Source organism: Bidens hawaiensis, unplaced genomic scaffold (genome assembly GCF_021521415.1).
Source record: "Bidens hawaiensis isolate Kalapana, Puna unplaced genomic scaffold, B.hawaiensis_p1.1 tig00022524_1, whole genome shotgun sequence".
Classification (NCBI taxonomy): domain Eukaryota; kingdom Viridiplantae; phylum Streptophyta; class Magnoliopsida; order Asterales; family Asteraceae; genus Bidens; species Bidens hawaiensis.
Window position 1 is genome coordinate 168,152 of NW_027493513.1, and position 27,704 is coordinate 195,855.

A 27,704-nucleotide genomic window follows, 5' to 3' on the forward strand; every position below is an offset into this window, starting at 1 on the left:
TATACTCTCCATTATTTAATACATAAATACAATACATTATAGCGTTTTAACCTTTATATACAGTTTGACTTTACTTTTCATTTTATTATGTTAGACTAAGTACAATGGAAGACCATAGGCTCCAATTTCCAGGGCATCAAAGGGTCTTGGGGGGGGGGGGGGGGGGGGGTAAGGGCGAATGCGCTAGCACATTGGCGGATGTTAGAGGGAAGGAGATGTGGTAGTCAATAAAAATAAATACATTGTCATGGGGCGTCACCTGCGACCTTCCATTGCACCAAGTTTTAAATTCGTAAAAACTACAATTTAGTATAAAAGTAATTGTGAAGTAGAAGAGAATTAAAGTACAATCCCCCCTCGTTTATTATTTTTATTTATTTATCGTTTTATTATTTTATTACATATTTACCTTCTTTCTTATTTTCTTTTCTTTTATTTTTTTAAAAATTTTATATACGAGTACCAGCTCTGGACTAGTACCATGACGAACAAAACCAACCACGAGCGAACAAAATCAGCATTATCTAACCGGTATCGATATTCGTTTTATGTTTTTCAACTGATAAAACATTTGTTAGACATTATTAACAATAGGCTCGATTTCCAGGTCCTAAGATCCACGAGACCCAAACCAGATCTAACCTAGTTATTTACAATAGGCTCGGTTCCCAGGTCCCAAGAATACCAATAAATGGGTACGGGTCGGGTCTCGCTGGTCTAACCCGCTTGCTCCTTAGATAAACAGACCTGGTTATTTACAGTAGAAACGAATACCACCTAATGGATTTGGGTTAGGTTTCGCGAGTCTGATTCATCTCGTGACCCCTACCTTTTAGTACATATAAAGATGTAAAGAAAGGGTGGGAAATTGTGAATATGAGATACTACAAGGACTAAAACACATCACTCCCTTTTGAAAAATATCAAGCAAGCAAGAACCAAGAAGATGAAGAAGGAAAAAAAAACAGCAAAAAGGGTTTATTAGTTTAGCAGGCAGTTCCTTCCTTTGTCAAACTAATAAGTTTCAGAGAGAGAAAACAAACAGACCAAATCACGAGTTGCCGTCTAGCAACAGCAATCACAATCACAATCAAGACCTAGGGCTCAGAAAACAATACTCAAATCTCCTCTCTCACTGCACACGTCAGCACCAGCATTCTTCGTCTTCTTCTTCGTTCAAATCGAAACCCTAACTCATTGACTCCGTCCGATCAGCTGCTGACTTCCAATTGAAAGTCAGTTGACGGAGTAAACGGATCTGGTTTTGCGGCGGATGAGAGGTTAGTTAATAAATAAATCAAACAATGAAATGGGTATCATTGCTTAAGGACTTCAAGGAGAAGGTTGGATTGACCGCACCGGCCTCATCTCCCTCGTCTTCCGCCGCTCCGTCGCCGTTTAATAATAATAATGACGTCAACAGTGCCGGATCGTCATCGCACAATTACTTCTCGTCGTCTACTCCAAGGTTAGGCTTCTTTTATGTTATTTATTGACTTGTAGGCTTGTATTTACTGAATTAGGATTAATTCAAAATGGATTTAGGGTTTACGTGATATTTTTGAGATCTGAAAAGAAAATAATACTTCATGAGTATTTGATTTAACTCAATTGATATCAAATTATGAATAAAATGAACAACTCGTCATACTCTGTTACTACAATATTTTGATCATGACTGTGCATTTGTTTGATAACCTATGGCACAGAGGCGGCGGATAAACTATAAGTTGATAAAATCCATTGTTTATCTCAACTTCAATGGCAGCAGTGAATAATTGTTTATAAGAATTAAGAAATGAAAATTTAGTTGTGCGGTTTCCAGAAAGTTTACGTGACTCAAGTATAGTTACTGTGCTTCTTGTTTTAGAGGCCTTAGTTACTCTTTGTATAATAAGTGGTCACTTATGATAAATGTGGTCTTTTCTTATAATAAGATGAAACATATAAAGCGACTTTCAATGTTTTTTTTTCTCTCGATATGTTTGGCTCTTGAGATCTAAATGTTAGATTTTGTATGTAAGATCGTAAATAATTATTATCTGGTAAGGTTTTTGCTTAGCTGAAATTGTTACTGCGTAATTGAAGAGTTAGTCCGTTAAATGAGTTAATTGTGTTAGAAGTTCTAAACACGTTTTAGTTAGAGCACAAGATTTCCGATAATGAGATTAACTATTTAAATAGGAAACTAAAAAGAATCTTTGTGTCGACATTTAAATGGAAAATTATTTGGTCGAGCTACCATAATCATTAGCATTTATTTTTGGCGATGGTTATCATAGTATTTAACTATTTATTTGAAGAAACTATACTAAATTGAAGCCCTTAACCTTCCTGGAGTAACAAACATACGCGCACAGAAATGATGAACTTCTCTATCAAACAGCTTTCTAGTTCTCACAATTACTGTTACCTACACAAACTTAAACCATCTTCTCTCATATTTATAATTATTTAGTTTTTTTTCCATTTGATGTTTAATGTATGTGTTAAAAAGGCCATGATTCACTTTTGTCACTTCACATCTCAGAGACAGATATGAATTGGAATTGGACTTCAAGAGGCATTGGGAAGAGTTCCGATCGTCATCTTCTGAGGAGGTTCGTGCACACAATTTACCTTATAGTCAGTTATTTGTTAAAATTTTTTTGAGAAATGTAGACATGCTTGATAATGGTATTTTACAACGCAGGAGAAAGAAAAGGCCTTGAATATGACTGTCGACATCTTTTGTAGATTTGTAAAGCAACATTCTAATGTAGCACAATTGATTACCATGTATGAGAACCACTTCACCTTACTTCATCCATAGTATTTATAACTTTTTACTGGTTTTTGTTTACACACACATTTGTTGTTATCCCAAAGTAGACCTTTTTTAACTTTATTATTCAGCATTTCAGCTCATGTTACTTCACCTTTTAGTGTTTATATAGCTTAATAACTTCACTATGAGGTCTCAGTGAAGTTATGAATGAAAAGTCTTTAGAGATTTAAAAGTTACCTTAGTTCTTGAAAAGCATTTTTGTTTTGACGAGTTCCAATGAATTAAACTTTTTGAAATGCAATTCTTATTGCTTCGATTGAAGCCTTCAATTATACTACACCATAGACTATTTGTTTGGATACAGTATAAACGCAGTTATTATTCTGATCTTGACAAGTATTGTTGATTTACAGGTTAGTAGAGACGCACGTATTTTCTTTTGTCGTGGGTAGAGCATTTGTTACCGATATTGATAAGTTAAGATTAAGCAACAAATTACGATCATTGGAGATCGAAAGTTTAATAGGTTATTTTTCTGAGATAACAGAGGTTTGCCTTCAAACCTCTCTTTATGTTTTTGAAACTTTATCAATCTTTTCAATCTATAAGATTTACCTGCATTTTTGCAGGATGGAATTCAGCCTGGTTCAAATCTCTTGCAGGCAGTTGAATACCTTGTATCGGGGGTACGCTTTTAACCTATTTCTAGGCTAAATAATATTTAACTTGTCAAATGTAAAATCCTATTAAGATGATTTTATACAATGTTGTTTGCAGCCTATTGATAAACAATCTCTCCTTGATTCTGGGATCTTTTGTTGTCTTGTTCATATTCTGAATGCACTTTTGGGCCCTGATGGAAAATTCACAAATCAAAAAATTGCTTCCACTGAAGAGGAGCCGGAAGTTATGGACAACACAGGTCCAGATCGACGGCTTGAGGTATTTATGTTTTATGTGTTTTACTGTTATCCATACATTTATATTTCACTTTATTTTATCATATAATTGAATAAGTATGCCTTACAAATGTTTATGTTTGAAGGTAGAGGGCAGTGTTGTGCATATTATGAAGGCATTGGCAAATCATCCTGCAGCTGCTCAGAGTTTAATTGAAGACAAATCACTTCAGTTACTGTTTGAAAAGGTTGCCAAAGGATCTTTAATTTTATTTTCAAGATATAAAGAAGGTCTAATTCCCTTGCACAGTATTCAGCTTCATAGACATGCAATGCAGGTGATCATTGAATTATATTTTGAGACATTTAAGAGGAAACATGATTGTTTTGTGATTGTTTCATCATCATAATGTTAATATTTAGTTTTATTTTTGTTGGCCATCTTATTACGTAGATACTTGGTCTTTTGATGGCTAATGACAATGGAAGCACGGCCAAGTACATAAGGAAGCATCAGCTGGTAATTGTCACATTTTTATCCCTCTAAATTGTATTGGTATTTCAAGATTTCCTTTTAAAGAACCTTTTGAGAGTATACATTCCTTTTCTGTTACACCAAGACTACCGATGTGATACAATCATTATTACATGCAGATGAAAGTGCTGCTAACTGCTGTGAAGGACTTTAAACTAGAAACTGGAGACCCTGCATATACAATGAGCATCGTGGACTTGTTGCTTGAATGCATAGAATTGTCATATAGACCTGGTCAGCTGCTTCCCCTATTTTCTTCTGATTTAAAACACTGATTATTATTTAAGAACTATCAATGCTGAATATAACTCTTTTCTTGTAATTTCCATCTTATTGGCTTCTGCTAAAGCAAACTGCATTTCAACTTATTCAACTTATGCAATGATAAGCCTTTTTTTTAAAAAAAAAAATTATCTGTCGAGGTGGAAATTGTCAACCTACTTAATGAATGGGCAGATTTGGTTATGTTCTATAAAATATAAATATTGCTTAATGGAAAGGGGTCAAATCCGTTGAATGGGTCAAGCGTGACATGCTAATTAAATCATTTTATTACTGGAAAAGTATAACTTATGTAGTCTTGGCACACTAGTTAAATATAAATAAATTTGGACATAAGTGTTTTGGTTAAACCCAAGTTGACTCTAGGGGTGTGCTTGAAATCGAAATTAACAAACCCGTACCGAAATTACCGACATAACCCAACCCAACCCAACCCAACCCAACCCAAAACCAACGGTTTGGTTTTATGCTTTTTAAGAAATTGAATTTCTGGTTCAGTTTTGGTTTTGCATGTACTGAAAACCTAAAAACCGAACCAAACCATAAAAGCCGAACCAACTTTTATAACGGAACCGATCTTTTAAGAACCGGAAAAATCGACTTTTGTTATTGAATTTAGAGCTTACAATTTTTATTTTTGAGTGTTTTAAGTAATTAATACCAAAATAAAAATGTTGCTCCCAAATATTTTAGCCCCAGTTTCATTTTTTAGGCCCAAAATTTTCAGACTCAAATGGAAAAGCCAAAACCTAACTGAAAACTGAAACCAAACCCCATTGACCAAATCGAAAAAAATCAACGATTTTCAAACACTCAAGAACTGAGTGTTCAGATTAAGCCCAAAAGGGACCCTTGTACACCCCTACCTGACTCATACCTGTTTTGATCCGTACCAAAAAATTATCATTTTTAACTGCTTACCCAACCTGCCGATCTTAAATGTTTGCTTTCAGATTACTGCATTTTATATTATTTCTTGGTTTTATGGTTCTTGGATTATCACAACTAGTTTAGGAATCAAATTTATTTGTTTTTAATGTGCAAAGTTTTCTCATAATTCCTACTGAAAACAATATGATCTGTAGAGGCTGGTGACATCAGGCTGAGGGAGGACGTTCGTAATGCTCATGGGTACCAGTATCTTGTTCAATTTGCATTGGTACTTTCAAAAGATCACAACTTTGAAACTACCGAGCCAGCAATGGATGGCACCTCATCACAAGATCTCTCACCCACGTTATCCAGATTGCTTGATGTTCTGGTCAACTTATCTCAAACAGGTCCAACTGATATCAGGCTGACCGGGCCAAAGGGTAATCGCAAAACCCGAACTTCATCTTCTGACCGCTTCCTGGATGACAACTGGGAAAAAGATAGTTATAAAGTTAAAGATATTGACGCCATCCAAGTTTTACAAGACATTTTTTTGAAAGCCGACAGTCGGGATCTGCAAGCAGAGGTGTTAAATAGAATGTTCAAGATTTTCTCGAGTCATTTAGAGAATTACATGCTGTGTCAACAGTTAAGAACCGTGCCCTTATTGATATTGAATATGGGCGGTTTCCCATCTTCTTTGCAAGAGATCATTCTCAAGATTCTTGAATATGCAGTGACAGTTGTTAACTGCATACCCGAACAAGAATTACTTGCACTTTGCTGCTTATTACAACAACAAATAACATCTGAATTGAAGCACACGATTTTATCGTTCTTTATAAAGTTGTTATCATTTGATCAGCAATACAAAAAGGTGTTACGGGAAGTTGGTGTGCTGGAAGTTTTATTAGATGATCTTAAGCAGCACAAGTTTCTATCGGGCCAAGAACAGGATGATAGTAATTATGGTGATGAGTTAGAAAAGCAGCCAAACTCCAGCAGCTTTAAGAAACACCTTGACAATAAAGATACTATTATTTCATCTCCAAAGTTATTGGATTCGAGTTCGGGAAAGTTTTCTCTTTTTGAAACCGAAGGCACGGTATCAGTTGCTTGGGATTGCTTGTTTTATTTGCTGAAGAAAGCAGACCAGAATCAAGTAACGTTTCGTTCTGCTAATGGTGTAAACACTGCTCTTCCTTTTTTGGTGTCTGATCTTCACCGTCCTGGTGTTCTTCGCGTGCTATCGTGTTTAATAATCGAAGATTCTGCACAGGTTTGCCATGTTTTATGTTTTGACTTTTAAGCTTCTATGATCAAGATAATATTTTAATCTTTCATGAATCGTGTTTATAACAAAAGTTATTGTGCTTAAGACCAGACTATTAATGTTAAGGACGTAAAAGATAACCAAATTTGGCTCAAATGTAATATTCATTTTTTTGTTTTGTGGTTACAAACCCTTACAACTTTTATTTGTTTTATTGATTAAAACCCTTAAAATCTTTTAAAAAACCATTATTGGTTGCATGAAAGCATAGTTATCAATAGCGCTAGGCGCACTCAAGGCACATAGGTCTTGCATAGGGCCTAGGCGCAAAGCGCAAAAAAAGCGAGGGCCTGAGATAAAAAGAGCGCACTTAAATAAAAAAAAAATTATGTTACGTATTAAAAAATAATATATTATTCAAATATAAAAAAACAAAAGCTATTATGTAATAAGCATAAAAAATAAAAAGTAAACAATAAGTTTAAAATTTTAAAATATAGAGATTAGATAGCTAAAAAGATTCATAAAAACTTCAAATATTATTTTAGCAGTCCAATAACAGATGGTTTTAACATTAAAAATTTATTTGAATTAACCTATCATTTATAAAAATAACTTAAATTATCCACTGATTTGAAAGGTCAAATCTGTTATCACTGTAGCAGCACTATGCATAGTTGCATAGCTACAATAATGCTGTACTTTAAAATATATAAACTTGTTGCAGCTTTAAACAACCCACATACAAAAAAACGAGAAGATAAAAAAGACACTCATTCTCTTCCCTTCAGGCTTCAGGTAAATATCTTCCATTTCAGGCTGGAATTTCCAGGTTTTGGCCGGAATCTGGCCGGAATTTTCAGATTTTAGCCGGAATCTTGCCGGAAGAGTGCCTCGACTACCACCAGGCGCCTTACCTGCGCTACGCCTTGAATTATAGGCGCGCGCCTAGTGCGCTTTTAATAACTATGCATGAAAGAAATTTGTTGAAAGTTGTTTTACCTTTTTATCCGGTTGAGCCTACTACTTTAAATCACAAAGTTCTTATCATTACAGGTAGGCCTGTAAGAGAACTGAACAAACACAAACGGGACATGTTCGTTTGTTAACTCTAATTGGACAATTGAGCGAACACGAACAGGATTTTCTTGTTCGTTTGTTCATTTATGTTTGTTCGCTAATAGTATAACCAAACTGTTCATAAACATAAACGAACATAAACAAACATATGTAACTGAACGCAGATGAATGGATATAATCATATAAACAAACATAACTGAGCAAACACCAATCAAAAGTAGACGTGAATATCAATTTGTTGTGCCTGAAAACTTAATGAAACTAGATTAAATTGTAACGGGCCGAACAATTTAAATGAATACATCATTGGACAAACTTAAAACAAACGTAAGCTAGCGAACGTAAATGAACGTAAACAAATGAAAGTTCATGAACATAATTGATTGAATGAGGCATGTGTTTATGTTCGTTCATTTATTAAATAAACAAACATAAGTGAACTTCCCGTCGAATGGTTAACGCATGGTTCACAGAACATTCGGTTCCATTACAGGCCTACACACAGGGTCAAATCTATGTCTTCCAAGTTGAATGAAGTATAGCTTATATGAAATCCAAAACTCTTCGCTTCACATGCTTTATATTATTTATTTAAAACATGCTTGCATATGCATTTTGTAATTTTGTTTTTATATTTAATTCAAGTACCCAAATTGACCCACAATTTTATGTTCCTTCAAGGTTCATTCTGAGGAACTGAGCATACTGGTTGATATTTCAAAGAGTGGAATGGTTACAAGTGCTTTAGGTTCTCAATACGACCTACAAAACGATGCCAAATGTGATGTTTTTGGAGCAATATGGCGTGTTCTAGGAGCTAATACTTCTGCTCAAAGAGTATTTGGTGAAGCCACAGGGTTTTCTCTTCTGTTAACAACACTACATAGTTTCCAGAACGATAAATCACAGATTGAACCGTCTTTTTTACCCATTTGCATGAAAGTTTTCACATACTTACTGCGTGTAATAACAGCTGGAGTGTGCAATAATGCTGTCAATAGGGAAAAACTTAACACAATTTTATCTTCACACACATTTTATGATCTTTTATCAGAGTCTGGTTTGATTTGTGTGGAGTGTGAAAGGCAGTTAATGCAGTTGCTCCTTGAACTTGCACTAGAGATAGTAATTCCTCCCTTTTCGACCCCTGATGCAAATGATGTTGGAAACTCGTCTTCTAGCTTTCCAATAATAACTCAATCAGGCCCCTTTGTTCCTGATAAGGAGAGAATATATAATGCTGGTGCACTCAGGGTTTTGATCCGTTCATTGTTACTTTTTACTCCAAAACTGCAGCTTGAGTTGCTGAAATTTATGGAAGAGCTTGCTTGTGCGGGCCCGTTTAATCAAGAAAACCTAACATCTGCTGGTAACTAACTTTCTTTACTTGTTTGTCCTGTTGCATTGACTCATTCATAAGTCAATGTGTCGAATCTAACATTTGTTAATTTGTTCAGGTTGTGTAGAACTTTTGGAGACAATATATCCCTTTCTTTCGGGCTCATCTTCTCTACTTTCCCATGCGTTAAAGATTGTTGAAGTACTTGGGGCTTACAGGTTAAAACCTTTTCTTGTCATGAAATTATATCTCCCCTGTTCCATCTTTCCATGAAATAATACTATGTTTGTGGTTTCAGGTTATCATCAGCAGAACTTAGAATGATTATAAGATGTCTTCTGCAAGTGAGACAGAGGAACACTGATCATATTCTTGTTAGCATGTTAGAAAAAACAGTTATCATGCAAGATACGGCTTTAGAAAAAGTTTCTTTAGCACCCTTTGTAGAAATGGATATGAGAAAAATCGGTCATGCATCGATACACGTGTCATTAGGAGAGAGATCATGGCCTCCTGCTGCAGGCTATTCATTCGCTTGTTGGTTTCAATATCGAAATTTCTTGAAATCCACCGTGAAAGACACAGAATCTTCCAAATCCGTGTTTTCTAGAAGAAATACAACCACCAGGCGCCCACAAGTTTTGCGGATTTTCTCGGTTGGTTCGACAGATGGCGGTGATACATTCTATGCAGAGCTTCGTCTTCAAGATGATGGAACTTTGACCCTTGCAACCAGCAATTCATCATCTTTGACTTTTTCAGGGTTAGACTTGAATGAAGACCAATGGCATCATCTTGTAGTGGTTCATAGCAAACCGAATGCTTTAGCAGGATTATTCCAAGCGAGCATCGCATATGTTTATCTTAATGGGAAGCTTAGACACACGGGACGGTTAGGATATTCTCCCTCGCCAGCTGGCAAGACTCTTCAAGTAACCATTGGGACACCGGTAACTTATGCACGGGTCAGTGACATGTCGTGGACCCTACGGTCATGTTATCTGTTTGAAGAAGTGTTGACTCCAGGTTCTATATTTTTTATGTATATTCTGGGCCGAGGGTATAGATGTCTTTTCCAAGACATGAATCTTTTGCAGTTTCTTCCAAACCAGGCTTGTCGTGGCAGTAGTATGGCCATTTTAGATTCTTTAGAAACGGATTTGGCTTTGACTTCTAATAGTCAAAGGGGCGAGAGTGGTTATAAGCAAGGAAACCCTAGGAGTGATTGTAGTGGAATGGTTTGGGATTTTGAAAGATTAGGGAATCTTTCATTACAATTGTCGGGAAGGAAACTTATATTCGCATTTGATGGAACCTCTACAGAAGCTTTTCCAGCTTCTGGAACTTTGTCAATGCTTAATTTGGTTGATCCATTGTCAGCCGCTGCTTCCCCTATTGGAGGTCTGTTATGAATTATATAATAATATTATAATAATACGAGTAGATGTTCTAAAGTTTTTAAATGATACTTTTCCAGGCATACCGCGCTTTGGACGTCTTCATGGTGATGTGTATGTATGTAAGCATTGTACAATTGGGGAAACCGTGCGTCCGATTGGTGGAATAGCTGTTGTTTTAGCCCTAATTGAAGTAGCAGAAACTCGTGAAATGCTACACATGGCATTAACACTGCTTGCATGTGCACTCAATCAAAATCCACAAAACATTAGAGACATGCAAGCATTTAGAGGCTATCACTTATTAGCTCTCTTTCTTCATTCAAGAATGTCGATGTTTGATATGCGTTCACTCGAAATATTTTTCCAAATTGCTGCTTGCGAGGCTTCGTTTCCTGAACCCAAAAGATTAGAAGTTCATAACAGTATCTCACCGTCAGTGACTGTTAATGAAACCACCTTTGAGGAGCTTAACTTAACCAAATCACGTGATGAAGTTTCTTCAGATGGTTCACGTGATGACATGGATGATTTCTCTATGCAAAAAGACAGTTTTAGCCATATCTCAGAGCTTGATAATGACATGCCTACCGAAACATCAAATTGCATAGTTCTTTCAAATGCTGATATGGTCGAGCATGTGTTATTAGACTGGACCGTTTGGGTAACAGCTGAAATTCCAATACAAATCACTCTTCTCGGGTTTCTAGAAAATCTTGTTTCAATGCATTGGTATCGGAATCATAATCTCACAATTTTGAGAAGAATTAACCTCGTACAACATCTGCTTGTTACACTTCAAAGAGGTGATGTTGAAGTTCCTGTTTTAGAAAAGTTAGTTGTGCTTTTAGGAGTTATCTTGGAGGACGGCTTTGTCATTTCAGAACTCGAACATGTTGTTCGGTTTGTGATTATGACTTTTGACCCCCCGGATCTGACTTCACGTGGTCAAATAACGAGAGAGCCAATGGGGAAACATATTATTGTTAGAAACATGCTCCTTGAGATGCTAATCGATCTTTTAGTCACGATCACATCAGAAGATCTTCTTGAACAGTGGCATAAGATTGTTTCATCAAAATTAATTACTTATTTTCTTGATGAAGGTGTTCATCCCACAAGTATGAGATGGATCATGACTCTTCTTGGTGTTTGTCTTACATCATCTCCAACGTTTGCTCTAAAATTTAGAACAAGTGGCGGGTATCAAGGGTTAATGAGGGTGCTCCCGAGTTTCTATGATTCTCCCGATATATATTATGTTTTGTTTTGTTTAATATTCGGGAAGCCCGTGTATCCAAGATTACCCGAAGTCAGAATGTTGGATTTTCATGCTCTAATGCCGAATGATGGAGATAATGTGGAATTTAAGTTTTTAGAACTTTTGGACTCAGTAACTGCAATGGCGAAATCGACATTTGATAGGTTGTCTAAAGTAGGTAGCGGGCTTGTGGCAGAGCTTGTGGACGGGAATACAGAAATGAGTGTGGATCTTCAGGGTGAGGCTTTGATGCACAAAACTTATGCTGCTCGTCTTATGGGTGGTGAGGCCTCGGCTCCCGCGGCTACAGCATCGGTTCTTAGGTTCATGGTTGACCTAGCCAAAATGTGTCCGCCTTTTCTTGCTGTTTGCAGACGAGCTGAGTTTATGGAGAGTTGTGTGGATCTTTATTTCTCATGTGTCAGGTTTCAATTTATCTCTCTTTATTTTTCTTTCTTTTTTCTCCTTTTTTTAACTTGGTGTGGCTACAAGCGGCACAATGCATGGGTTGGACCGGTTGGGTAATCGGTTAATATGGGTTCCGGTCAAAACAAGTTATTTTGTAATGCAGGCCAAAACAGGTCGCGCTGGGTTGACTGACCAACTTTTTTCTGGTCAGTTTTTGTGAAATATGATTACAAAATTTGTATCTTTTAAATGGTAATATACTTCTTAAAAAGTTATAATCGATAATTAATGCGGTAAATATGATTACCGAAACAGTTTTCTTACTGCGATAATTTAATTCGAATCTTAAAATAAAATGATTAGGGGTTCTATGTGTTAAGAACACACCTTAGGCGACTTTCAACCGATTTGACACTCCTCCATTTAAGCTATTTTTTCATTCTACCCACTTGAGATTTAAGTTAACCCAAATCTTGGAACTTTTTACCTATAATTTTAATAATTTAATCTGTTAAAAGGTAAAGCATTTAATCTGTTATTAATAAGCTATAAACAGGTTATATGCTCATCCTCGATAGATTATGCTGTTCTTTAATTTGCTAATAATTTTAGCCTGTTCATGCTATGTTTTTAGTTCTTCACATGCAGTGATGATGGCGAAAGATCTGACAATAAAGACACAAGACAAAAACATTAATGATGGTGATGAAACTAGTAGTTCTCAGAACACGTTTTCTAGCTTGCCACACGAGCAAGAAGAATATGTTAAAACCTCCATAAGCCTCACAAGCTTCCCTCCGGTACAAGGAAGTGCAAGCTCTGAAGACATCTCCATTGCAACCGACAACATTGACACAAACAAATCTGAGAATAAAAAGTCAAGTGAAGAAGTTGACCAGCTATCCGACAGCAAACCGTTCAGTTTCCATGATCTCAAAATCGCTCCAGTTAATGTTCACCAAACGAGTTCACCATCACCGGATTCTCCATCGTTAAGTATATACGATTCGCCGATTTTATCTGAGAGATCAAATTCGAATGTGAATTCTCGGTTTCCGTCGGTACCATCTCCATCACAGGTTCTCGGTTTTCCATCTTGGCTTGGATCAGCTGCATCTCCTTCCATGGAATCTTCTGTATCTTTGACTGAGTTCGAGTCAACTCCCGACCTGAACCCTTCATCCCAAATGCCAACTAATTATGTTTCTACAGTTAACCCAAAACTGCTTCTTGATGTGGATGATTCCGGGTATGGCGGCGGTCCCTGTTTCGTAGCTGCAAACGCGATTCTTGACTTTATGGTGGAAGTTCTTGCTGACTTTGTAACTGAGGATATGAAGTCAACACCCATTATTGAAACCATTTTGGAAACCGTCCCTTTGTATGTGGACTCTGAATCTGTTCTGGTTTTCCAAGGTTTGTGTCTTACCCGACTCATGAACTTTCTAGAAAGACGGCTCTTGCGTGATGATGAAGAAGACGAGAAAAAACTAGACAAAACCCGATGGTCTGTGAATTTAGACGCGTTGTGTTATTTGATAGTGGATCGCGTGTATATGGGTGCGTTTCCCCAACCGGCTGCTGTACTGAAAACACTCGAGTTTTTGTTGTCTATGTTACAGCTGGCGAATAAAGACGGTAGAATCGAACAAGCACTGCCAACTGGCAAAGGGATTTTGTCAATCGGTAGAGGAACAAAACAACTCGATTCTTACGTGCACTCTGTTTTCAAAAACATGAATCGTGTTACAATGTACTGTTTCCTTCCTAATTTTTTGATATCAGTTGGTGAAGATGAGTTTCTTTCACGATTAGGGTTACAAGTCGAGCCGAAAAAGAGATTATTCACCAACGGGTCACAAGAAGATGGGGTGATTGACATATGCACGGTTTTACAGTTGTTGGTGGCCCATAGTAGAATAATATTTTGCCCTTGTAATCCCGATACCGAGCTAACTTGCTGTCTTTGTATAAACATGATCTCGCTTTTACATGATCCGAGACCGAATGCGCGGAACTTAGCTGTGGACATCCTCAAACAACTTCTGGTGCACCGGCGAGCTGCACTCGAGGATCTGCTTGTTTCTAAACCGAACCAAGGTCCGGTTTTGGATGTTTTACATGGTGGGTTTGACCTTCTTCTCACTGGACGATTGACCGCCTTTTTTGATTGGTTTAACATATCTGAACAAATTGTTAATCGAACTTTGGAACAATGTGCTGCCATCATGTGGGTCCAGTTTGTTGCGGGGTCCGTTAAGTTTCCGGGAGTTCGAATTAAAGGTATGGACGGTCGTCGTAAACGAGAGATTGGTAGAAAATCACGGGATTCAATGAGATTGGATCAAAGACATTGGGAGCAGGTTAATGAAAGGAGAATTGCGTTAGAATTGGTTCGTGACGCAATGTCAACTGAACTACGAGTCGTTCGTCAAGATAAATATGGGTGGGTTCTTCATGCCGAGAGTGAATGGCAGACACATCTTCAACAACTTATGCACGAGCAAGGTATATTCTCACTGCCCAAATCGGGTTCACCCGACGAGCCTGAATGGCAACTTTGCCCGATTGAAGGCCCGTTTAGAATGCGTAAGAAGTTAGAGTGTTGCAAGTTGAAAGTCGACCCGGTTCAACACATTTTAAGTGGGAAATTTGTAGCCGAAAAGGAGAAAACAGAAAACGACGATACCCGTTCCGATGCCAATTCTGATTCTGGTCCCGATTTTGTTAATCTCTTGTTGAATGACGTGAAACAGGAATCGTTTGATGATGAAATGTATGATGAATTGATATTTAAAGATGCAGATGGTGTGAAAGTTTGGAATAATAACAATAAAAAGATCGATAGGGACATGGACGGTAGCATTAATGATGAAAGTCTTCATTCAGCTGCTGAATTCAGTATGAAGTCTAGCTCGGCAACCGCACCATTCTCAGAAAGTATTCAAGAAAAGTCGGTTTTAAGTTCTCCAAAGAAGTCAACTTCAACAAGATTTGATGAAATTAGGGCCAATGAGGATAAACAAGATAAGGAATCAAGTAACAACGGGGAGTATTTAATCCGCCCTTATCTGATACCTTTTGAAAAAATAAAGTTCAAATACAATTGTGAACGCGTCATGGGTCTCGATAAGCATGATGGAATATTCCTCATCGGTGAAATTTGTTTATATGTGATAGAGAATTTCTACATTGATGAATCAGGTTGCATTTGTGAGAAAGGATGTGAAGATGAGCTTTCGGTTATTGATCAAGCTTTAGGTGTAACAAAAGATTTCTCTCTGAGTACAGACTCACAATCAAAGATGACGTCACCATGGGGTATGCCGGAAAAATCTCATAGTGGAGGGCGGGCTTGGGCCTACAATGGTGGTGCATGGGGAAAGGAAAAAGTGGCTAACAGTGGTAACATACCTCATCTATGGCGAATGTGGAAGCTTAATAGTGTTCATGAAATTTTGAAACGGGATTATCAGTTACGTCCTGTTGCGGTTGAGATATTTAGCATGGATGGATGCAATGATCTTCTGGTTTTTCATAAAAAGGAGCGTGAGGAAGTTTTTAAGAATTTGTTGGCCATGAATCTTCCTAGAAATAGCATGTATGTTGTTTATCTCGCGTATAGTTAGTTTATATCTTTGTCTAGAGGTGGAAAAACATGCGGTTTGGGTAACGGGTCAAAATGTTTTAGACTTTGATATGGGGCTTATCGGGTTGGATTGACCCGAATCACTTTTCTGTTAAAAAAACTTGATTTTTATACAAGTAACTACTAGCTTGTCATTAAATATCTATTTTTTTTTAATAAAATGATGAGGCTTTGTGAAATAAAGTTACAATTTCTTTTTCTTACTGAGTTGGCTCATTAAGAAGTTAAAGCAGCATCATTTCACTCTTAAAACTTTGTGTTTATATGCTACAGTATAATTAATTGAGATTCATGTTGGTTACTTATTTGTAGAACCACCACTTAACTGCAAATGCTATTTGTAGGATATGTTAGGTACCTTAACATCTTAATAGAATGTAGCAAAATGGACGTGTTGGTAAGCATGCCAAGTATTAACTAGGGTTGACCTACCAACACTATATTTTGTCCTTTTATTAAAAAAAATTTCATTAATGCATTAACTATTAATATCTTAATATATTCTCTTAAACAGGCTGGATACAACAATTTCTGGGTCAGTGAAACAAGAAAGCACTTTTAAGATTATGGCCAAATCCTTCTCCAAGAGATGGCAAAATGGTGAAATTAGTAATTTCCAATATCTGATGCATCTCAACACACTTGCGGGTCGTGGGTACAGTGATCTTACACAATATCCAGTTTTCCCTTGGGTTTTGGCGGATTATGAAAGTGAAAATCTTGACTTAACGGATGAAAGATCTTTCCGGAAGCTTGACAAACCAATGGGTTGTCAAACCGAGGAGGGAGAAGATGAGTTCAAGAAAAGGTCGGTTTTGATTTATTTAGAATCGTTTATTTACAAATGAGCCGGGTTATGTTTATCTCTAATGGGTCAAATGATGGGTATAATTTGTATAAAATAGTCTTGTAAACGTACTGAACGAACACGAATGCAACATGCTCGTGTTCGTTCAACTTTAACCGAACAAACGTTCAAACACGAACAACTAAACAAAGAGGTTTTCTTGTTTGTTTTCGATTGTTAAGAAAAAGAACATGTTTGTGTTTGTAAATGCTCGTTCCTCAATACTATAAAGTATAAACTCACGGGTCATGAACGTAAATGAACGAACATAACGGAGCGAACACCAGCTAAAACTTAAAAAGTAAACTGAACATCAGTCTGTCCAGCCCAAAAGATTAATAAAACGTAACTAAACTGTATTGGGTGACATCTTAATTTCATAAGCTAGACTACATAATAATGGGCCTAAAAAATTAACTGGATGTATTATGTATAAACAAACGTAATGGAGCGAACGCAAATAAACATTCACGAACATTAATCAACAAATGAGGCATGCGTTTATGTCTGGTCGTTATTTAATAAACGAACTTAAATGAACTTCCTGTCAGAATGGTTCACTGAACTTTTAGTTCGTTTACAGGCCAATTATGTCCAAAATCACTATTCAGAAACTTAGTTTGTTACTGAAACAAATATGATTTACCCTTTTTCTTACAGAAAGCTGGAAACTTTGGAAATCGGGTTTGTTGTTTTAACTAATCTTTTCTGCTTTTTGGCAGGTATGAAAGCTGGGACGATCCTGAGATACCCAAATTTCATTACGGTTCTCACTATTCTAGTGCGGGGATTGTTCTTTTCTATCTTTTAAGGTTGCCGCCATTTAGTACAGAGAACCAAAAGCTGCAGGGTGGTCAGTTTGACCATGCTGACCGTCTTTTCAATAGTGTACGTGACACATGGTCAAGTGCTGCCGGAAGAGGCAACACATCAGACGTAAAAGAATTGATCCCAGAATTCTTTTATATGCCAGAATTTTTGGAAAACAGATTTGACCTTGATCTTGGGGAAAAACAATCAGGCGAAAAGGTCCGCTCGTATATTACTCTCGATCTCTTCTTTTTGTTAAACGAACGAACATGAACACGCCTCTTTCGTTCGTATATGTTTGTGAACATTCATTTGCGTTCGTTTATTTATGCTTCCTTATGTTAGTTTGTTTACATTTGTTTATATATTTATTAATATATTTAGACGCATTACAATTTAGTTTAGTTTTATGAAAGTAAAATATCATCTTTACAAGTTAGTACAGTTTTATTAAACTTTTAGGCCCAATATGTAACATATTGATGCTCACGTTTACTTTTAATTGGTGTTTGTTTGGATATGGTCTTTCATCTATGTTCAATTATGTTCCTTTGTTTAAGCTTGTGAACCATTCATTTATTTTTTTCCAGGTTGGAGATGTCGGGTTGCCTCCTTGGGCCAAAGGTAGTGCACGAGAGTTCATCAGAAAACATAGAGAAGCTCTTGAATCCGATTATGTTTCTGAGAATTTGCATCATTGGATCGACCTCATTTTCGGTTATAAACAGCGTGGCAAGGTGCGTGCTAATTTTTTTTATAATAAATAACAATAATTGGTTTAACTAACTTTTGTTTCAACAGGCGGCTGAGGAAGCTGTAAATGTTTTCTACCATTACACATACGAGGGAAGTGTAGACATCGATGCAGTTACAGATCCCGCAATGAAAGCTTCAATTTTAGCCCAAATTAACCACTTTGGTCAAACACCTAAACAACTGTTTCAACGGGCCCATCCGAAGCGAAAGAGTAATAAAAAACCGCCAGTAAACCCACTCAAATACTCTAATTACCTCGTCCCACACGAGGTTCGCAAAAGCGCGTCTTCGATCACACAAATCCTTACCTTAAACGACAAAATTCTCATAGTCGGCCCCAACAATCTTTTGAAACCGCCAACGTACTCGACGTATGTTGCATGGGGTTTCCCGGACCGTAGTTTGAGATACATGAGTTATGACCAAGATAAGCTCGTTTCGACTCACGAAAACCTTCACGGTGGGAGCCAGATCCAGTGTGCCAGTGCTAGCCATGATGGGCAGGTCCTGGTCACCGGTGCAGACGATGGTCTGGTCAGTGTGTGGCGGGTCGGTAGCTCAAGTGGGTCCCGTGCACCACGAACCCTACATTTGGAAAAATCTCTCTCGGCTCACACCGCTAAAGTCACGTGTCTTCATATATGCCAACCGTACATGGTTGTAATAAGTGGTTCGGATGACTTCACCGTGGTCTTATGGGACCTTAGCTCATTGGGGTTCATTAGACAGCTTCCCGTGTTCTCATCCCCTGTGTCGGCTATTTATATGAATGAGTTAACCGGTGAGATCGTGACGGCTGCAGGTATTATGCTTGCGGTTTGGAGTATAAATGGTGACTGCTTATCGGTTGTCAACACATCCCAACTACCGTCTGATTTCATTGTTTCGGTGACTATGTGTACGTTTTCTGATTATTTGGAAAACAATTGGTATGTGTCCGGTCATCAAAGTGGTGCGGTTAAGGTTTGGCAAATGGTTCATAACTCTAGTGAAAGTGTCCAAACCACACCAACCCAAACCCAAGCCCAGACGTTTGGGTTAAGTTTAGGTGGCCAGGTGCCCGAGTACACGTTGGTCCTACGAAAGGTGCTCCGAGGTCATAAACATCCAGTCACCGCCTTGCATCTCACAAGTGACTTGAAACAGCTTTTGAGTGGTGACTCGGATGGTCATTTGATGTCATGGACATTACCTGATGAAACATTGAGAAATTCCATCAGACGGGGGTGAGTCGGGTAGATATGAGTATGTTATTGTTTGTGCCCTGATGGGTTTTGTGTTCGTCCTCCTAACACGAAACGGGCTGGCCTTAGAAGGACAGGATGTTTAACGTGATGGAGATGAAGCCATGGTACACGGACTTTGCGGGGAAATGGGGTTGTGGTGTTTGTTTTTGTTTTTATGATGAATGATGAACTAATGTACATAGAAGATGGGGTTTTAATTAAGAGGATGCTTAGATGGATTTTGTATAGCTTTGTCTATGGGAGATGAGTTGCCCCTATTTGGGTCGGGGAATATAGTTGTGATGTGTTGTGCTTTATTTTGTAAGGATATGAACAGATATATATGATTTCAAATCCATATTCCAAACTTGATGACAATTGCTATGGTTTTTAATGCATGGTTCAATGTACCGAAAATGCTTGGTTTGGTACCGGTACTGTAGAAAAAATACGGTAAATACCTAACCATACAAACTCAGAAACCTTAAACAGTTGGTCCCTAAATGGATACCAATGGTACCTGGTTTGGCTCGGTTCGGTTTTGATACCTGGTATCATTTACACATCCCTCCTAGTCTTATGTGATGTTTTTTGAGTTTACTATCCGTCACCACTTTCAAGTTGCTAAAGTAATTATAAAAGTGTTAGCTGGAAATTATCAAATGAGATTAGCACTAGGAGAGTAGCAAGTGATTTTTATTTAGGGGTGTGTTATGGGTGCCACAAGGCGTCCAACACCGTTACACTCCAAGTAAAAGAGGCGTCAACCGCTCTATCTTCAATGACCGTTGGAGGTGGTTTTCTTTATTATTATTATTATTATTAAAGTTCATTATTTATTTCATAAATATTCAACCTCTTAATCTCTTACATTTTCATCGTTTCTTCTCTCTCTCTCTCTCTCCCTAAATTCTTTTATAAAATAAATATGACCCCATGGGACCCAAGCAACCCACTCTTTCAAAACCTTTTACGAAACTAACCTAATACCCCGTTCTACCAAAATTGGCAACAAAACCCACAACAAAACCCGATTCAAAACCCGCAACAAAGCCTCTATAATGCCATGGCATTCCCTAAACTTTATACAACGCCAACCACCACCTGATGTAGTTGCCGAAACACAAGTTACGCAACAAATGCTCCTGGGAACACAAGCAACACCCGTTCCAGTAAACGGGACCGGGCAACACAAAATGGAAACATAAGAAAAATAAGTCTAAGTAGGAAAAGTGTTGGAAAAATGGTCAATTAATGAGGAGTATGCATTGAAATAGTTGCTAACAAACCTAGCTCAATCTCGGCTAGTTCCGGTATATAAAGTTTAAAAGCCTCAAACTACACTTATTTGTTGTTTTTAATCATATAAATATTGTATTTCTATACATATATAGTTACTTTTCTTATACAATTGTGATTTTATATATGTAATATATCCTTTAGTAATTTTTTTTTAATCCTACATGTATATACAGTTATTTTTAGCAATCGCTAGTCGGGCGGTGTGGATGAATGCTAGCGATTACACGAGATTAATCAGAATTAATCACAATTAATCGGCGCATAGTTAGATTTATACAACCATGCAAATAATAGACTTGCGAGTGCAGTCGGGAGTTCATACCTTTTTATGCTTAACAAAGCTCAAACTTGGCTAGTTGTGATCTTGAGTTTTTTTTATTATTATTTATTAATTATATAACTTATTTATTCATATGCATAGTTGTAATCTTGAGTTTTTTTATTATTATTTATTAATTATAGAACTTATTTATTCATATGCATAAATACCGATTTTATATGCTTATAGTTATTATTTTATATATATCACATAACTTATATATACTATATATAATACAAATTTGACGGATTCTTAAAATTTAAGAGGTACAAGATAGCATGCAAAAAATAAAGCATGTAATGCACAAAATTATGTAATTATAGACGCAGACTTGAAATGAAAGCATGTTTGGAAAAGGGTCTCAGAGTGTATAGGGTTGGGCCAGGAGGGTGTCTTAACGTCTTTCTTTTTCTTCTCATCAGAGTTCTTTCATAAAGACTTGCTATGGTAAAGCAGGGCCCAACGGGCAGACCCCTGGCTGGGGTTAACGCCATTCGATTTGATTCATTTTGGAATTCGATTAAATTCGTTTTGGAATTCGATTCGATTCATTTAAAAAGTCAATTTTTCGTCCAATGAATTTCTTACAAAGACTTAATAACCCCAACCAGGGGTCTGCCCCTTGGACCCTGCTAGGGGCCGCCGCCGCCAGGAGCATTGCCCTAGGGCCCTGCTCGTTAGGGACTTCTTTAACCTAGAAATATGACATGCTAAGAAGTAGTTAAGTGATGCTTGTAATTTGTTACACAGTTAGCGGTGCCCAGCTGAAGAAAGGTGTTACTGTTAACTCCTAGAGAAACATGATCCAGGTGAGTTTCTAGCCCCCTTTCTCTGCTATGTTTTTCGGGGCTGTATGCAGACTCTTCTGTGCTTAGTTAATACACTTACCTTAGGTGGTAAGTGTAAGCTACATGAATCTTTTATGAATGTTGATTGAATATATAGAAAGGGTCGAGAGTATGTATGTAGATGCATATATATATATAAATGTATGTATGGTTGTATGGTTACATGACAAAGAATGAATGGTTTGTATAGTTGAATGGTTAAAGGGTTGTAGACCCTAATAATATATACAAAGATTATAGGACTGGAGGCTCTTTAAATCGTAGAGATAATTATGTATGCATTAGTAAGTTATAGCAAGAAAGAATGAAAGTATGAAATTAACATAGGATGAATGCATGTAAGTATGTATGAATGAAAGGTAAGCATCTCAAGTATGTAATATGTATCTTCGGATGCGTATATGTAAGTATGTGATGTAATGCATGCTGCCTAAGTAACTAGAACTCACTCAGCCTAGCTGACTTTTAGTATGCACGCAGACAAATAGACTAAAGCAGTTGGCTTAAGGAAGACATATGGCATGAACTGAAGAGGCTGGTATCTGAAGAGAAAGAATGTTATGGTGTTTTCTTTTATTATGTTTTGATTAGTTAACATTTGGCTCCTTGGCACCGGAAGCTATCCGTTTTCTAACCAGGGTCCAACAGGTTGTGCATAGCAATGTGTCGACTCCAAAGGGGCAGGGGTATGTCTTTAGCAGGTTAGGGTTTGCAATTCAGAAAGGGGTGGCGGCGCAGCTTGTTGCCCGCCTATCTGCTATATTGATGTAATATCTATGTTTCTACTAGTATGGATGAAATATATTTTTATTAAAAAAAAAAAAAAATTAGTTAACGACAAATGGATATTTATTAAGACAAGATTTGAATTTAAGTAATATATAGTTGACTTTTAATTATTCAGCGAAAAGTTTTAATTCACAATGATATTTAAAACTGTGTCTATGAGTAAATCCAACACCCAAAGTAAGGCACTGGAATCGAGGCCAGAAGAAGAAGATTTGGAGGTGATTAAGCAGAAGATAGTAGATTGCTCAAAAAGACCCGATTTCTCCATCGTACAACTCAAACAGTAAACCAGAATTGCACAGTTGTATCATCCTCTTAATTTTTTTTGAACAAAGTCAAAAATACCCTCAACTCTAACAGTCTTTAACGGTCAAAACTAGCGGCTGGATCAAAGTGAGCCTGCCCAGAAACAGCAGCGACATAATGCGCGCCCAATCGAGAAGGGACCTGTAAGTTGCGCACGCCCACAAAGCACACGAAGACAAATCATAATTTTCTCTATATTTAAATTTAACTATAAACACGAATATTTTATTCTCTTTAATATGAGTATAGTATTGCTATATATTTTTAGTTTTAAAAATATTAACATGTTACATGATTACTAGTTAGGACCGGCAACAAGTCTGGTCGGGTGAGCTCGAGTTATGTGTAAGACCAATTAAGGGTCGGAACGAGTCGATAAAAAATAGTTAATTTTGTTTGGATCAGGTCGGTAGGGGTTCGAGTCGAAAGGTGTCAGGTCAGGTTAGAACCTAGGTTTCAGATCAGAACGTTGCTGGGTCGGAAAGGGATTCAGGTCAAAAAAAGATATATTTGAATTTACTATATATGTTAGCTTTGTTTATTGATTTTTGCCATCGGTTACATGCGTTCAGGCATCATTTACAAGGATGACATTGTTTTTTTTACACGTACCGAGGCCGATAAACGCGTGTCCAGCACCACCTAATGCGCACAACCCAACTTTGGTAAGAGCCCAATCCAACTCGCCAAATCAGTAATCGGCGTGAGTTACATGTTCGGTAGTGTGCAACACTGTGCCGGCTACACATGTTCAATCTTCGGTTACACACATACGGGCTTTGCACGAGTCGCGCGTGACACATCTAATTTCGAGTTACGTATGCACCGTCATCGGGCACACCGATTATGCATTCGATGTCGGGTTGTGCGCGCATCCCGTTGCATCACACGGATACCCATCTACTGATATATTATTTAGTTCTCTCTCTTAATGGCACACACATACACACACATATGCATATAATTACATGTGTATGAACAATATATCTGTTTAAGTTTCCTAGCCTGGCTAAACTCGGCATATGAAGTTCGGGTTTATGCTTGCTATTTTAATGAGCTCAAACGAGCTTATGTTTAGCTCGAGCTCTTTTAAGCCCATCTTGTTTACAACTTAGCTCGATTCAAGTTCTTAGCGAGCTGATAAGAAATAAATTATTAGTGGCTTGGCTGGTTTACAACCAAGTACCAAAGATATTGTTCAAGGGCAAAAGCGTCATTTCCTGAAGCTAGAAAGAATAAACTAGAGCCTTGGACCCTATTTGACTTGGCCTGTTTGTTTTGTCACTTCTAGAGTACTAACATGAGTAACTTTAGGTATATTTTAGGTATGTAGTCACACCAAGTGAAAACAGAATCTTGTTATGGGGTGTGCCATTTGAAGTTGCAACAAATAGGCCCAATATTTACTCATTTATTATTTAAAAATATATAAATTTAATTTTCAAATATAGTAGGACTTGTAACTTGTTGGGCCATAAAACTATGTGATAATAACACCTAACTCTTTTGCTTACTCCATTTAGTTTCCCTGTAATTGTATGATGACATTAGTTGTAATTAATGGAAATGGTTGGCTGGAAGCCTGGAGCCTGGCCATTTTCATGAGAGGAATGTGGCTTGCCACTCAAATGTCCCCATAAAAGGTAAATAATGATAAACGAGTATTTTTACTTGCGCGTTGTAACGGGGGGGGGGGGGGTTAAATGCATTAGATATTTAAAAGCTTCCGTGTGTTGCAGCGGGTACGCGGTGGGAAGTCAATGGCATTGGTTCGATTCGTTATGGTAAAGTTTTTTGGAAAAAGTTTCGTTAACAAAGTTTAGGAGCTAAAAAGTAAACATGCAAGTTGAAAGGACAAAAGTTTCATTATCAAAATAGAGAAACATAAATATAAATATACGAAACTAAAGTTGATGCGCCAAAAAGTATTAGTAGAAACTTTTATAACAAAAGTTCAGTGAACTAAAGTTTTTAAAGTGATGTGATCAAACTTTAAGAAATCATAGTTTATACTTTACCTTTTGATATATATACACACACACAATTACTTGGACCATTTTTTCTAACAATTATTTTAATCATTACCCGATCATCTTCATTTTCTGAGTATATATACCATTACTTAAAACACTTACTACATATTCTTTGTTTGCATGAACCCTTGAAACAACAAAAGTAAAAAAAAAAAAAAAAAAAAGATTATAAATTAGAAGCAGTATTTGTGAATCTATAAAGTAAATATAAAAACAAAGATAGTTGGAAAAGAGGAAGAAAGGACCACTCTATACAGTAAACACAGAACAGAGGCTATACCTACAATCTTGTTCAACATTTACTGTCTTGTTTACTCTTTAGCAGCTTTTTAGTTATTATCATCAAGACTAATTTCATTATCTTTTTTTTTCTTGTCTTTTATGTATCATTTTTTATATTTTTATTCCATCATTTCAATGTAATATTATATATATTTTTTCAATTGTGTCTGGTTGAACCTATGAATCTACGTGTCACCTCATAGAAGCTCATAACAATGTTGAGGAAACTATAAATATAACATGGAATAAGTGGAAAAGATGATATTATTAAGTGATCTGGAGTCTGATGAGCCATACGTCTTCGAGAATCTGGACAAACGCCCCAATCCACATTAGAATAAGTCGTGAGTCAGTAGTGGACGATACAAGTATTTAGTTAATGTTTAGACCTTGTGTATAGAAGAACAATTGTGATACATGCTAATAATATACAAATAATTATGGAAAAAGTTTAGGGAAAGAGATACACAATGAGTGTATAGATGTTCAAGTGAATGTTAACTAATCCATCATATGTTCTCTCCCCGGTCTCTCAATCAAGAGTTTTCTTCACTAATCTTCTCCCCAAAGGATATAGATCACCGGTACAGATGTCTCACTCTTCAAAAAAAATGATTACCTACTTCACCAAGTGTAACACCCGTCAAAATTCCGTATCGAAATATCAACTTTTAAAAGTTGAAGGATTGAAGGGTAAATACCCAACATAAAAAGTTGGTATAAAACTAAGATAGGGTCATAAAACAAAATATTTCGGTTTATATTAAACGATCGTTAAGAAAAAATATATATATATAAATGTACGAAGTTACAAGATATTTAACCGAGCAATTAAGTCTAAATATTGTAGATAAAAAGATAATATATATGTTTCTATAATATCTTTATATATATATATATATATCTACCTATTCTAATAAAATAAAATAATTGTGAACACTTGTCATGTTTTGGTTAATTCTTACAATTCTTTTCCCCTCCAAAACTAAGATCTTAATTAACCATGATATATGTAATAGATCAGTAATTATTCACTTTCTTTTAATACTCTATTTATATTATATCTATACATTTTTATAAAAAATAAATATTAACATATTCTTTTACTATATATTAATAGGTAGATTTTTATAAAAAATAAATATTAACATATTCTTTTACTATATATTCCAAAATACTTTATGAAATCTAAAAATCAAATATTAACATATTCTTTTACTACATATTCCAAAATACTTTATGAAATCCAAAAATCAACAACAAACCATGGTTGTCAAATATTGAAAACATATAGTTTCAAATGTTATCATTAATATATTGTACTTTATACTATGTATATTGTAAAATATTGTAAAAAAAAACAAAACTTGAATATGCTTTCATTTTATAAAGTTATTTTTTGATCATTAAATTATATATATATATATTGCCCATTTTTTTAAAATCAATCAATTCATCTATTATTATTATTATTATTACTACTACTATTATTATTATTGTAAATTGTCATATAAATTTATAAATTATAAATCTAAGCTTTAAATCTATACATTTATTTTTGGGTTAATTCAGTACACTATATATATATGTTAAAATGTAAGGATAGTATATACCAATCACTTTCAGATATAACAAAGTTTATCATATTTAATCTTTTAGTATTTTTATCAAGGATTGTTCTGGATTTTTTATGGAACTTAAAGTTGATTTTATGGGTCAAAAGTTGATAAATAAATTGTTTGATACAAGTTAACTACATTTATGATCAAAATTTGTTGCAAGTCAAAAATGAGAAATCTATGTATTTTTAAAAGTTTTAAAATGCAAATAGATTTATCATTAAATTTGTTGCGGGTTCAAAGTGTTGACTTGAAAATGTCAAACGAATAAAAGTTAGAATTTAAACATGATTCGGGTTTCAAAATTATTTTCAAGGGCATTTTTGGAAATAAAGGTTCGGGATTTGACAAATTGACTATTTTTCCATCGACTATTAAAATTTAAGAAAAGATTGCGAACACTTTCGACATGCGACCTCTATACCTATCAATTCTTCAAACTTTTATCAAATTTGAGATATTTATATAACAATTAACTTTTCCTTCAATTGTGATCAGAGCGTTGTATGGGAAGCATGTCATGCAAAAACTATGCTCAAATGAAGCAAAATATTCAAAAGATTGAATGAGTTAACATGCTGTTTTTTATGTTGTCATTATGATAAAGTCGAGAGGCTCTCTAAAACTTATCAAAATCTTTTTTATGATGATGCTCAGAAAAACATAGTTCACGAAGAACATCTGTCGTTACAATTTAATGTTCTTCTTTCCTTCGATGGATGGTAAATTGATAAATATATCAATAAATGTAACACTTATTTTGTATTTAGGCTGAGTGGTTAGAACTACTATTGTATGAGAAGT

General features: G+C 36.1%; 1 protein-coding gene across 1 annotated transcript; it reads left to right on the plus strand.

Annotated features, from left to right (window-relative positions):
- Nucleotides 1–1,301: 1,301 nt before the first annotated feature.
- On the plus strand, nt 1,302–19,489 carry LOC143565793 (protein SPIRRIG-like). The gene is made up of 19 exons (XM_077052659.1): nt 1,302–1,468; nt 2,531–2,600; nt 2,693–2,778; nt 3,181–3,316; nt 3,397–3,453; nt 3,545–3,709; nt 3,813–4,004; nt 4,121–4,186; nt 4,321–4,435; nt 5,569–6,635; nt 8,391–9,078; nt 9,167–9,266; nt 9,347–10,449; nt 10,526–12,131; nt 12,749–15,715; nt 16,278–16,571; nt 17,333–17,639; nt 18,011–18,157; nt 18,222–19,489. Exons 1-19 carry the CDS (start codon nt 1,305–1,307, stop codon nt 19,404–19,406), a joined length of 10,515 nt encoding a protein of 3,504 aa, XP_076908774.1. The 5' UTR covers nt 1,302–1,304; the 3' UTR covers nt 19,407–19,489.
- The last annotated feature ends 8,215 nt before the right edge of the window (nt 19,490–27,704 follow it).

Bases quoted from the DNA above. Each gene is read 5' to 3' on its own strand.
- LOC143565793 (XM_077052659.1), top strand. From the start codon at position 1,305: ATGAAATGGGTATCATTGCTTAAGGACTTCAAGGAGAAGGTTGGATTG. The intron at 9,267-9,346 runs GTTAAAACCTTT...TTGTGGTTTCAG, and splicing joins GAAGTACTTGGGGCTTACAG to GTTATCATCAGCAGAACTTA. The intron at 18,158-18,221 runs GTGCGTGCTAAT...TTGTTTCAACAG, and splicing joins GTTATAAACAGCGTGGCAAG to GCGGCTGAGGAAGCTGTAAA.